At 36.5% G+C, this 14954-nt stretch overlaps 1 protein-coding gene across 3 annotated transcripts in view; it reads right to left on the bottom strand.

Annotated features, from left to right (window-relative positions):
* The window catches only part of hmgxb4a (HMG box domain containing 4a), a 53217-nt gene that overhangs the window by 36750 nt on the left and 1513 nt on the right, over window positions 1-14954 (bottom strand). For all 3 annotated transcript variants that reach the window (XM_039766446.1, XM_039766447.1, XM_039766445.1), the window contains exon 2: window positions 12643-12757. In XM_039766446.1, coding sequence (XP_039622380.1) covers window positions 12643-12751 — 109 coding nt within the window. In that variant the 5' untranslated portion in view covers window positions 12752-12757. The remainder of the gene's footprint in view (window positions 1-12642; window positions 12758-14954) is intronic.

The raw sequence follows: 14954 nt of genomic DNA on the forward strand, positions 1-14954 counted from the left end.
AATGTACCAAACACTTGAACTTTGGCAAAAATATTGTTAACTGCATACAACTGGGAATGTGTTCACACAGAAACAAGCTTTTGAATTAAAACCATTAGCTACCATGGTGGTTCACACGATATTAATATTGTAGCACATGGTCAAAAGAGATGTACAATTAGACATTAAACGATAAAAAATAAATAAAAACATTATTGGGGTTAAAGTATGCCTTGTATTTGTACATATTTGAGGTTCTTCAACAAACAGAAGGGAAGGTCAATTCCTCAGGCAGCTTCACAAACTCATTTAATAAAAATGGGAGCACTGGACTGGCATTATTAATTCAAGAACTTTATTTCATTAGACTAAAAAGTTTTCTCTGTCATCACGGTAAACAACACAAGTAAGTAAAAATTTTACAATATATAATTTTTGAGGGGAGTATTCTTCTGTCTTCTCAAACTTTAAAACACACAACTGATAATTCACTGTCCACTAGACGGCACTAGAGTCTGAACAAGTCTGCTACCAGCTGATGAGCTTGTGAAGTTTCCTAAACAGGATGAAACAAAATCTGCTAATATGTCCTTCAATGATATACTGACTGTTTCAATCAGCAACATAACCAAAATTTATAAAAATGGCCACTTTAGTTATTAAGTATTTATCAATATTCAATAGTTATTAAATTTTATGTGATACAGGTTTGCATGTATTATTTGTATTTTCTTTGTAGCCTGTAGATAAATAAATATATTTCTTCATGGCAACAATTGTTTTTCTTTACTGTCTCTACATAATCAATGAAGTGAAGCTTTTTTAAGTACCTTTTGCTAACAGACACCCTCCCTCTGCAGAAGTTCCTAATGTGTTTATATATGTTTCTCTTGCTCAGAATAACACACTCTGGCAATGGTCACATTATCAACTTTATAAACTTACCATTTAAAAAAAAAATAAATGAACCAGAGAATACTTTGATTGGCATGGATTTATTTCTTTTGATTTTAACTTGACTATGAATGCCAGTTTCTGGAAGGCACAGATATTCTTCCAGCAACATTATAATTTATATTTTGTTGCAATCATACCCTAAATTATTTTGAGAAAACTTATTAAGATGTTTTGCTCAAACCGGTATGGGGTATGCAAACCACATATGCAAATAAGATTCATAAGCTAAATATCCAAGATGAGGAAATAGTTGCAAAATGTGATGTGTCTCAATCCGTAATACAGTGCTTTTAAATGTATCAGACAGTAGGTAATGTGAGAAAATTAAGGGCCACCCAGCCATTTCTCAAGCAGCCAGATAAGAAATGAAAAGCTATACTATAGCTTAAAGTCTATTCTATCTCAAACATTCCCTCTTAAAGGATGCTTGATAGTTTTCAAGTTAAAGGTATTTCAGACAATCATAGTATACTTTAGTTTGGCAAGGCAAATTATATTTTATGGTCAAGGATTGTTGTTAAGAAAAAAAATGCTTGTTAGTGTTTATAAATGGGTAATACAGGGTTTACAGTGGGATGCAAAAGTTTGGGCAACCTTGTTAATAGTCATTATTTTCTTGTATAAATCGTTGGTTGTTACGATAAAAAATGTCAGTTAAATATATCATATAAGAGACACACACAGTGATATTTGAGTAGTGAAATGTAGTTTATTGGATTTACAGAAAGTGTGCAATAATTGTTCAAACAAAATCAGGCAGGTGCATAAATTTGGGCACCGTTGTCATTTTATTGATTCCAAAACTTTTAGAACTAATTATTGGAACTCAAATTGGCTTGGTAAGCTCAGTGATCCCTGACCTACATACACAGGTGAATCCTATAATGAGAAAGAGTATTTAAGGGGGTCAATTGTAAGTTTCCCTCTTCCTTTAATTTTCTCTGAAGAGTAGCAACATGGGGGTCACAAAACAACTCTCAAATGACCTGAAGACAAAGATTGTTCACCATCATGGTTTAGGGGAAGGATACAGAAAGCTGTCCCAGAGATTTAAGCTGTCTATTTCCACAGTTAGGAACATATTGAGGAAATGGAAGACCACAGGCTCAGTTCAAGTTAAGGCTCGAAGTGGCAGACCAAGAAAGATTTCGGATAGACAGAAGCGACGAATGGTGAGAACAGTCAGAGTCAACCCACAGACCAGCACCAAAGACCTACAACATCATCTTGCAGCAGATGGAGTCACTGTGCATCTTTCAACCATTCGGCACACTTTACACAAGGAGATGCTGTATGCGAGAGTGATGCAGAGGAAGCCTTTTCTCCGCCCACAGCACAAACAGAGCCGCTTGAGGTATGCTCAAGCACATTTGAACAAGCCAGCTTCATTTTGGAATAAGGTGCTGTGGACTGATGAAACTAAAATTCAGTTATTTGGGCATAACAAGGGGCGTTATGCATGGAGGAAAAAGAACACAGCATTCCAAGAAAACACCTGCTACCTACAGTAAAATATGGTGGTGGTTCCATCATGCTGTGGGGCTGTGTGGCCAGTGCAGGGACTGGGAATCTTGTCAAAGTTGAGGGACGCATGGATTCCACTCAGTATCAGCAGATTCTGGAGACCAATGTCCAGGAATCCGTGACAAAGCTGAAGCTGCGCCGGGGCTGGATCTTTCAACAAGACAACGACCCAAAACACTGCTCAAAATCCACTAAGGCATTCATGCAGAGGAACAAGTACAACGTTCTGGAATGGCCATCTCAGTCCCCAGACCTGAATATAATTGAAAATCTGTGGTGTGAGTTAAAGAGAGCTGTCCATGCTCGGAAGCCATCAAACCTGAATGAACTAGAGATGTTTTGTAAAGAGGAATGGTCCAAAATACCTTCAACCACAATCCAGACTCTCATTGGAACCTACAGCAAGCGTTTAGAGGCTGTAATTTCTGCAAAAGGCAGATCTACTAAATATTGATTTCATTTCTTTTTTTGTGGTGCCCAAATTTATGCACCTGCCTGATTTTGTTTGAACAATTATTGCACACTTTCTGTAAATCCAATAAACTTCATTTCACTTCTCAAATATCACTGTGTGTGTCTCCTATATGATATATTTAACTGACATTTTTTATCGTAACAACCAACGATTTATACAGGAAAATAATGACTATTAACAAGGTTGCCCAAACTTTTGCATCCCACTGTAGTTCAAATGTGTGAAAAAAAGCCTTTAAAATAATCAAATGCATCACACTTTGATATGGATAAAGCCTTCCACATTCCTAAGGTAGATTTCTGTATATAAAAAAATAATTACTCATTATCACAAATTCTTGGCAATATTTTCCTGGGGTAAGGGTATCTTTCTGTACACATCTCTTTTCACAGTGTAAACAACTGTGTAAACAATGACTCAAAATTGCATGAAACCACACATATACCAGAAGCTGTTTAATTTTTTTTTTGGTAAAATAATTTGAAAATAAACATACAAAGGATGTCAAAGTAAAATGGAAAAAATAAAGTGTTTACAGTTTCCATCTACTAATTATGGTATTTCATGATACCTTCAAGTTACCTCGCCAGTTGTCCAGACTCTCACCTTGGCTTCAGGATATGTATGTTCCTCCTTCTGTCTCTCTTTTTTTCTCATCTTCGATCTTTTGGAGCTCTTCATCAGAATATTCTGGCTATGATCTCAAAGAGATCAAGGAAGGCCCTGCCATCAGGAATGGCACCAAAATCAAAGAGGTACATAGGACTCTTATACTGGGAGAAACAAGAACACAAGCCGACTATCCAAAAACACAAACTGAAGTCATTCTGAATGAAACAGGTAAAGGTCCTAGTTCATAAGCCTTGTTGAAAGTGCCTTTAAGCTTCCTATAATGCTAAGGAAAGTGTCAAAAGGCAGAGAAGAAGTCAAAAGTACTGATCATCAAAAGCTCAACAAGTGAAAATCAAATATGAAAGGAAGAAATAAAAAAGTGCATTATGCTATCTAGATTTGTTTTATAAGTAGGGTGGGCTGTCATGATACCAGAATTTTTGTAGTCGACATCAATACTAGTTACATTTCAAATTAACTTAACACCCATTCAACAATACAGCAAAAACAGAAATCCCATTCAACACACTCTCCTTGATTAAAAAATGTTTTACACAAACAAATAAAAATTTAAACAACGGTAACAACCTTCAAGTAATTAAATGGTTGTTTTGTTTTAGAAGTATCTCTATTATTCAAATGATCAATCATGATTTTATTCTGTAAGAGAGTATAAAATGTACAAATACTAACAACAGTAACAACTTTAAAATGTCAGTGTAGCCTTCAAGAAGTTACCTATTATTTAGGGAAACTAATATTGGAAGTGCAAGGGGAAGGCAATGCGGAGGAGGCTGAAGCAGAGGTGGATCGATACAGTAAAAGCAGGTTTGAAGAAAAATGGTCAGACTGGGGAGGCAGAGGTGCAGGACTGAACTGTATATTGACAGCTGATCAGGCAATACGACTCCACAAAAAAGTGGGAAGAGATGAAGAGAAAAAAAATATTGATATTCATGAATATCAAAATAATATACTCTATCACACAGATTTCCATACAGAACCTTGGAAGTGCTATGATATATAATCATGGATCAAAAAAAAAAAAACTTGACTGATTATGTTATGAATTGTAACAATAACCTCCATGATCATGTTATGCATTAACAGTGTTTGTTTGGTAATATGAACGTGCCAAAATGGAGCATATAAGAATATTTAAACTTAATTTCCTCAGCGTTATTCAGCATAATGTAGACTTTATAATTATATAACTTGAACTATGAGTAAAATTGTTTTAAAAATAAAGTGAACACTGTTATTAAGTTAGTAAAAAAAAAATACTAAGCAAAAAAGTGAAATTCACATGTTAAGGCCTTCAGCAGGTTGCCATGCTATGGTTCTTTTATAAACTCAGAGTACAAACAGAAATTAAAATTTACTGACACAGTGACCAATACCAATAATGTCTGTAAAGATCTACACAAAAAAACTACCAGTATATTATGTTGAAATATGACTTAATGGTTATATTATTTTCAAATATAAAAAGAATGGCAATATCTGCATTTCTGGATAACAACACATGATACTAGTTGCAAAATAATGTTATCATAAGCTGAAACTCACTCTTTACTAAAAATCATACTGTTGGTTCTTTATGTGCTAAGCCAAATTTAGATGGTTTCCCCTTTGGTTTGTATTGGTCAGAGCCATTGTTTAAAGACTGTTTATTCAAAACCAATGATGCATAAACAAGGCTTCAGGGCCAGATGGAATTAACCCCAGGGTGCTAGCCAGCTCTGTGGGGTCCTACAACTCCTGTTCTCCCTTTCAGTGGAGAGGACATCAGATTAATTGCTGTTACTTCATACATCATGAAGACCTTTGAGAGGCTAATCCTAAAACAGCTATGGTCCCAGATGTCAGAACTTCTTGATCCTCTGCAGTTTGCCTATCAGACCCATACAAGTGTGGAAGATGTGCTCATCTATATGCTCCACAGAACCTACTCCCACTTGGACAAAGCTGGCACCACAGTCAGGATAAAGTTATTTGACTTTTCCAGTGCTTTTAACACCATTCTGCCTCACTGACTAGGAGAAAAGCTCATAGCTTTGCATCTTGATGCCCCCACTTGGATCATGCACTACCTGACCAACAGACAGCGGTTTGAGAGGCTGAGAGAGACTTTGTGTCAGAAATGGTGGTATGTATTACTAGAGCACCTTAGGGAACTGTCCTGTCTCTCTTCCTGTTCAGCCTCTACACAACAGATGTCCAGCAAAATACCACCATTTGTCATCTACAGAAATTTTCAGACGACTCCCCCATCATAGGCTGCATTAATGATGGAGACAAGTCAGATTACAGGAAGTCTGCAGAGGACTTCGTCTTGTGGTGCAGGGACAACAACTCAACATCAATAAGACAAAGAAGCTTTTGGTGGACTTTAGCTGTGCCAAGGAGCCTTGAAGACCAGTCACCATCCAGGGGAGGACATAGAAGTGGTGCAGAGCTACAAGTACCAAGAGGTCCATATAAACAACAAACTGGGCTGGTCTGACAACACAGTGGCACTATATAAAAAAGGCCAGAGCGGACTGCACTTGCTAAGAAGACTCCGGTCTTATTTTGTAAGAAGCAAGCAATCGCAAACATTCTATCAGTCCATAGTAGCCAGTGTGGTGCTCTACGCCAAAGCACAATGCCTGAAAAAATTTATCAGGAAAGCCTGTGCCATCACAGGACGAACCCTGGACACAATGGAAGCTGCTGTAAAAAAAGAGGATGGTGGCAAAATTAGATACCACCATGAAAAATCCTCTTCATCCTATACAGGAGGCACACTTGAGGAGCACATTTAACCACAGGCTTATTCCTCCACAGTGTGCTGTGCCTCTGGTGGTCTTTTCTGCCCAGTGCTATCAGGTATTTCAATGCGTCCTCCCAGGGCACTCAATATTTACACATGGATTGATTGACTGGCTGCATTATTTGTCCTGTGACGCTGTATCCTTGTTTTTATGTTTCTGCTGCTATATACATGTGAATTTCCCATTGGGATTCATAAAATTTATCTAATCTAATTTTATCCTGAATATTGGCCTCGATGGCAAAGTATTTATACTCATGTACAGAGGAATTCATGGGATCATGAAGGCACTATAGTAGTCACGAAGACTACTGTTCATTTATTACAATTTGTGTTCCTACACATATACTACTGATAGATATTTACACTGCTGGAGACTTGGGGAGAGATGTATGTTGGTTAAGCATTCAAATAGGTTTCATTAAACTCTGTACATGTGGTAATAAATCTAAAACAAACTAACATCACTTTTAATATCACAGCAAAGACTGCAATTTTTTGAAAATGCCAATGCCACTGTTCACCTGCATACTCTTACTACTGTAAGTTTACAATAAGCAACATTTAACACTTTTCATAGAGTGTCATGTGCAAGTAGGGAAATGAACATTATGTGGTCGAGTTAAGCCAAACATAACAGAAGGAAATGTTACACACCAATTTATGTTTATAATGTATGGCAAATTATTAATATTAAGAGTATATACAGATAAGGATGCTGTTTTTTTGACTGAGTAAAAATAATTAGTAATTTTAAAACCAACTTTGTATAAGTTTGAAGCATCCTTATAACATCTAACATATTACCAAATCTCACTACTGCAGTAAGACTCCATAATCACCTCCCCCATCCTGCATGTGCTTTTCACAGTTAACACTTATGCTGTTTTTTTTATTTTGACAAATGCTACATTATGAAGTGCTATAGGTGTAGCCAGTGCCAGTGCTGTTATTTTGTTTATTAGTTTGCCAACCGACTGTTCAGTAGTTAAGCCATGTGGCTGGGTTTCCCCCCTTATAATCGGTGTCCTAGGTGAATGCCTAATTTGTGTTAATGGTGGCATTTACCTTGCGTATAGTTCACTAGCTGCTTTCATATGTAGTTTTTTTACTCACATGTTGGTCTGCATCCCCAAATATTTTTTCAGTTTGTAGTCAGACTGACTTTCACTGAATAGTACCAATATTATTAGGGATGCACCGAAATGAAAATTCTGGGCCGAAAACGAAACCGAAATGTTTGGATGCACTTGGCCGAAAACCGATACCGAAACCGAAAATGGCTTCATTAAAAAACATGTTTAAAATATTTTCTTTTTGTTTGTATTAAAAAAACTACAAATTAATTAAGCAATCAAACTTTTATTGATAATAAATAACAGTAATAAGGCTGTTTAACAATAACAAAACTAAATAAAATTTCTTTCTGTAACAAAATTGTGCAAAAAAAATGCTAGCTGCTTTTTTACTTCAATTTTAAATTACTGTACCAAACAACAGTGCACAAACAGAAGAAAAATAAATAAATCCAACCTCTTACTGTAAACAACATAACTATACACACTAAATTGGTCTGCTTTTAATTTAAGCAAAAGAAGCAGGTTTATCTTTATGAACAAAAGTTTTTCAGTTTTCTGGCTGAAGACACAGTTCCTCTTCTCATGAAGAACATACTGCACTGAATAAAATCACTCAGTCTGTGCTAGCTTTTAGTGCCTTTACGAATTGTGCAAAATATTACCTGCATTAAACGTTTTACTTCAATTTTAAATTACTGTGCAAAACAACATTGCAATAACAGAATAAATAAATCAAACCTTTAACTGTAAACCACATCAAATTAGGCTGCTTTTATTTTAGCAAAAGTGGCAGATTTCTCTTTATGAACAAAAGTTGTTCAGCTTTCTGGCTGGAGAGACGATTTCTGTTCTCATCAAGAACATGAGATGCTGCACTGAATAATCTCTCACTGTCTGTGCTGGTGCTTGGGGCAGATAAGTACTTGCGCGCAGTCCATGCAAGCAAAGGAAAGCGATCTTTGCTCGCGCGCCAGTAGTCAAGTGGATTGTCACTTCTGCCAATGGGTAGTTCAGCTAGATAGGTTGCTACTTCTTGTGAGGCTGCGCTTGCTCTTACACCGCTGTGGGTTGGGACGCTTTCCTGTAAAATTTCGTCAAACATATCAGAAAGCGAAGGAATGTGCGCCTCATCACTTGCACGTGACCGTTTCTCAGGCACAGTTTGCTCTGTTCTCCCCGTCGCGGCTTGTGCTTCACAAGAGGTTTCAAGAGCCGTAAGCTCTGTTTGCACCATTTCGTGTACATCCTGCCTTTTCTCATCGTCAAAGTAATGGTCTTTAAAGCGTGGATCTAATATTGTTGCAATGCCGTAAAGAGGGTTGGACTCAATGTCTTGGAAGCGTTTGTTAACAGCCTCCAGTAGAGTTTTTTTTTTAGCTGTTTTTACGCCATTATCTGTTTCCGCCTCTTTTCCAAGCAGGCGCTTCAGTGCTGCGATCAGTGGAATAACTTCAGCAACAGACGCTTGAGCTGAGCTTATTTCCTTGGTTAACTGTTCGAACGGGGCGAGAAGAGAGACAATGTTTTCCACCAACATCCACTGGTGTGCACTCAAAGTTGCTGGCAGGTCGTGATCTGTCATGTATGCAGCTAAAACCCGCTTCTGTTCAAGTAATCCTTGCAACATATAGTATGTACTGTTCCAGCGAGTGGCCACATCTTGCTGTAGTTGTTTTGTTGGCATCCCAACCTGTTTTTGCAAATCTAGTAGTCTGGAATAAGCAAGCGGAGAATGCTTAAAATGTCCCACAATTTTTCTCCCAGTTGCTGTGATTTCTGATATGCTCCGCTGACTAAGCACTCCCTCATTCACAGCCAACTGCAGCGTGTGTGCCATGCAAGGTATGCTTTTTAATCCACTGTCATCCATAGCCTTTATCATGTTCCGTGCATTATCTCTCACAATCACATGCACTTTAGACTTGTCTATGTTCCAAGTTTCAAACATGTTAGCCAAAGCATCGGATATTGCTGCTGCAGTGTGCGAGCCGACAAACTCCTGTGCATGAAGCAGAATGTTTTGCAATTTAAACTCCGCGTTTATCCACTGCGCTGTCAAACTGAGCATGCTAGTTGGACTAACGTCAGAGCTCCATATGTCTGTGGTAAAACCTAGAGCAGAGATATCTGTGGTCATGAGCTCATGAACATGTTTTGCAACACGGTCATACATTTCAGGTAGAGAGGTCTCTGCAAAATACCGTCTGCTTGGCAGTGTGTAACGCGGCTCAATGTGGTGTATTAGCCTACGAAATCCGATGTCCTCCACGACTGAAAACGGCTGGTCATCTAAAGCAATGAATTCCATTACTTTCTCTGTTATGTCACGTGCTTTAGCACTGTCATTTGCAAATTTCTTAATTTTTTCGAAAAATGTGGCAACCGAGGGTGTTGATGTGCTAGTTGGCTTAGTTTTAACCAACGTTGTTTGACGGTATTCCTCAAATTCAATTGCGTGTCTTGACTTAAGGTGGTGTATTAAACCTGTAGTCGAAAATGTCTTTGCTGTTGAACCCCCTCTTGAAACTTTTGCAGAGCAAATGTTGCATATTGCAACTTTGCTGTCCTCATCTGAAACTTTGAAGTGCTTCCAAACCGCCGACATACTCCGTGTTTGATGCGTAATGACAGCGCGGACGAGACGGGAGGATGGGAGAGGCGTGGCACAATTTCGGCTTTATTTTCGGCGCTTACGCTTCGCCGAAACCGATAATGCTATTTCGGCCGAAAATTTTCGGCGGCCGAAATTTCGGTGCATCCCTAAATATTATAAAAATGTACAGTTACTTTTTCTGAATTTTTGTATCAACTTGGTATCTAAGTATCAGTTAATGTGACATCCCTATTTTTAAATGACTCTAATACACAGACAAAAACATTGCCATATTGCAATTTTAAATATTGGGGGTATGATGAAGAAATGTATAATTGAAAGTATCTGATCATAAGAATAACAGCAGATGTCAACATAAAAACATTTCCACTGCAATTCAAAACTTGCACAAAATACCCATGTCCACAAAAAAACAAAAAAAAAAAAACCAACAAGACAGCACCATAAAAGGTCACCCTCAAAACGATAAAATATACTGAGGTTTGAATAAACATTTCAAGTCCACAAAAAGTTTAACAATGGGAAACAGGGACTCTAAACCTAGTAATAAAACAATACACTTCAGTAATAAGGCTAAACGTATCCTCATCCCCATAGTCAGACCTATCTCTGATATGAAACAACTTTGTATAAACCCTAAAAAAAACTTACTCTACGAATTTGAATCACTTTCAACATAACTTCAGCATTCAGAAAAGAAGTTCCAGGAAGCAATATTCATGGGGAAGAGAGGTATCAGTGAAAAGAGACAGGGAATAATGCAAAGAGCAATGATTGAATTCTTTCAAAATGTCAGAACCTCACAAAAACTCCAGCAACAAGACTACATTGTTTTATAATAAGTGTGAAAGCTCAACATATGAAACAATAATTGGAAACATTCAGGCCTAGGAAACTAACATATTGAGTATGTTTTAAGGTTTCTGTTTTCATGTCCTGAACAGGACTTTATTCATACATACATACATACATACATACCACTTTAAACTGCAGGAGCAGTACAGTATTTTTTACATTTATAAAACAAATGCCTCACTTAAGAACACAATTTCCTGTGCCAAATTAGCATATTCTATAATTGTAAAAAAATAACTTGGACTTGAAAAATACTAAGATTATACTTTAAAAGTAAAGAGGTACTTAAGTACAATAATGTTCCTTGCTAAAGTGCCTTGATTAAGAGCAGGCTTTACTGATCAATGTTAATTTCACAAATGTTTTACTGAACGAATACTTATCTTTCAAATATCAACAGCTGATTATGGTTGAGAGATGAAATTTAAATGTGCACATAAAATATATTCAGGACACCATTATCAAATTTAGTACATTTCAGAACAATAATGTAAACTAATTTTCAGAAATGAGCACAGTCAGTTTCCTTAAGAAGTATCTTCTTCTGACTACAAAAGACCGTCACATTGCAACAAAATTCAAATTTCAATACATAATTATCACAAGCATAAAGCCCCATTAATACTAGAGTGGCTCCAAATGTAGCAAATAAATTAGTGGCACTTGACCAAAGACTAAATGAAATTCAGTGACTTATAATCAAAGACCTAGGTCAGATTTAGATCTAATGATGAGGAGAAAACTTACAACTACAATTTCTGAAGACCCCCAAAATCAAATACAATGATATAATACATTAAGCTTAAAGTTGGAAATATGGCCAAATGTGCTTCTACCAAATGCAAGGAACCAATGACTTTCATATATTTGAGGATACTTCAGTGGTACGTTTGTCTTCTTTTACTATGTATAAAAATCTTTAACCTCTTTAAACTGTTTAATACAGTGTACTGTGTCTCGAGATAAAAAAATTTAAGTATTAAGCTCCAATAAGAGAGCTAGAGAATATTTTACTTTGAAAAGAGTTAAATACTACCTAAAGATACCATAGAGACCCCACAATTTCATTTCTAATGCCATATTATGCAACTGTTAGTATATGGTTAATCAGCTTTGTGGTTTCCATTCTCTATGTTTCTCCTTCAGTCACCAAACAAGAGCCTTCTGACCAAACGCATTAAAACTTGCAAATTCCATACTGCACTTTTAAAAAAATGCCATTATGTCATCTAGTAAGATGTCCAATTCTGACAGTGGAATTATGCTATATTCATAGGTAGAGTGGTGGCTCTGAGGCTAAGGATTTGCGCTGGTATCTAAAAGGTTATTGGTTCACATCCGATTACTGTCTGAAGGGATCCTACTCCACTGGGCCCTTAAGCAAGACCCCTAACCTGAAAATTGCTCCAGCGGTGCAGTAGAATGACAGACCCTGCACTGATGGTGTCAAAAACATTTGTTAACTAACATAAAAACAGAACAATCACTAAATATACAGTATTTCATACCATAAATGATGAGCTGAAAAACTGTCACATCAGATCAGCATAACACAATATTTCAGTACAGGCAGCCTTTGCCATCAGAGTTTTGCGCAGTATTTTTAAACTGCATGTTGCTGGACAATAAGTTGTAAAATAAATAAATATGAATTTACAATGGATACATTATTTTTATTAATCATAAAATGTATTCACATAAAAGACACACAAGTACCATTTATATACCATACCTCCTTTTTTCTTAATTTCTTCATATGCCATTGCAGATGGTCGAATTTTGTGGCTGTACTGCTTGAACATTGGTGAAGAAAGACTGCGATGGCCACCTCCCTTCTGCATTGGAAACTGCCAATAAAGAAGCCATATGTAACAAAAAGTATAAACCTAGGAAGACCTCATCTTAAAGAGTAATTTCCTTATCATTTTGGTATATATATCAACATACTGTAGACTATTGGAAGAGAGAGAGAGAGAGGATAGGACCACACGCTGATACAGGGCATTGCCGCACCCACCATATGACAAACTAACTTAGGATCCCAGATTAGGACCCGACAGCAGCCATGCAACGGGTGACACCTCAGCACCACACTAGTTCAGATGGAATGGAACAGTGTGAGGTTTTTTATGGTGGCTGCACTGTTAATTCTTCCACCAACCCACAGGTTTTTCCCTACAGGATGGAGGGCCTACATGCAGGGCTGGATGCAGATTAATGTCATAACCAGGAATATAGTGAAAATACAAAGTCTCAAATAACACTAACCAAAAAGTCAGAGTTATTTTTTTAATAAAAAGCCAGTCTGGTACAAATCAATACTATAAACACTTTTGTTTTGCTGCTATTCTTCAGTTGACTGTCACTTGCACCTGCTTAACACAAGCACCATAGTGCTGCAGCAGTTACAACCTCTCCTCAGTTGCCCAGCATCCTGAATTTAAATCTTGCACCGAAGTCCACTGTCTGTGTGGAGTCTGCGTAATCTCCACATATTTGCATGCATTTTTTTCAGGTACGCATTAAAAGTATGACAAACAACGCTAAATGCCCAGTTCTACAGAAGCATGAATTGGATAAAGCAGATTTCAGAATGTAATGTTATACTATATTGTTAACTATGTAATGCTCTCTCACAAAAATGGTTGACTGTGAAGAAAAATCTCATTGTCCTCACAAATAAGAATGAAAAAAATACAACACTTCTACTAAGAATAATATCTATACTATGGTCATAAGGTCGTGAAGGTATGAAATTTCTTTTTAAACATATATCTTGTAAATTAACAAATAAAAATATTTTATGCAAAGCTTTACTAAGTTAAGAATGAACTTTTAACTATTATGGGAAAATAAGCAAAAGCAGGCAAAGATGGCAAAAGCAGGCAAAATATGCATTATGTTTAATTAATGATAAATAGTAGCAAGTTAGTAACATCTTTTAAAGTACAGCTCACCATTTAATAAGCCTGTGAACTGCCGATTTTAATAACTGTAACCTAATTAAAGATTTGAGCACTAGGCCTTTCAATCAATAATAATTTCTGACAATTCATATTTTCATTATTATTTACTTCACAGGTTTTTTATATATATTTTATAAGTACTGTGTTTGTGTGTCTATGGCAATGGTAATTCTGGAACAACTGATGATGAAGATTTAAAACGATTTCTGGTGATATTCTAAAAGACTGTGGGCAGTACAGGATAAGGTCTGCACTCTGGACATATCCAGAGTCAATGTAACATTGCCTGTGGTGAATGTTATAGATAAGAGACTTAGATAAGATCTTATAGAAAAGATCTTCAGACTTATTTCTTGGGACATGACGAGTTCAGACATGGACAAAAACACAGTTTACAAATATCCAAGTAATGCTATAAAATATTTCAGGATTTAAAAATGGACAAACAAATCTTAGTATTTCTCTATATTTGCATTTTTCCCACGGCTAACAAATGATTAAATTTCACATGCAATTGGGCGTTTCTAGCAAAATATTTAACTTGCTCACTTCAACATATTTTGTAATCACATATTATTAAATATTAACTCTTATAATTGTGCAAGTGCCTGTACCATTTCCCTATATATATATCTTCTCCATTGATAGTACAGTGACGCTTTACAACATCAGAAACCTCGGCTTGATTCCTGTAGAATCACGTTCTGATTTACTGCCATGCATGTGCAATACACGAGACTCCCACTAGCACATGTGCTACAGACTAATGACATTAGTACAGCAGCTCACTGTGTTTATGTATTTAAATGTTCTTCCCAGATTCACACTGGATTCTCCTTGCATAACTGAAGATTCTAAATTGGTCCTATAGGAGTACATAATGGACTGTCATCCTTCACAGGGTTGGATCGTATTTTTAAAAAGATGCTGCCAATATAATCTTCAGTTCTCTGTCTCCCAAACACTGTATTAAAAAAAATAAACTTTTAAAAAATGGATAAATGGAAAATATAAGCAGTAAATTCAAAATACACGTCATGAACACTGGCTTAAAAAGCAGGCAGAATATTAATTCTAT

This window comes from Polypterus senegalus, chromosome 10, assembly GCF_016835505.1.
Source record: "Polypterus senegalus isolate Bchr_013 chromosome 10, ASM1683550v1, whole genome shotgun sequence".
Taxonomy (NCBI): domain Eukaryota; kingdom Metazoa; phylum Chordata; class Cladistia; order Polypteriformes; family Polypteridae; genus Polypterus; species Polypterus senegalus.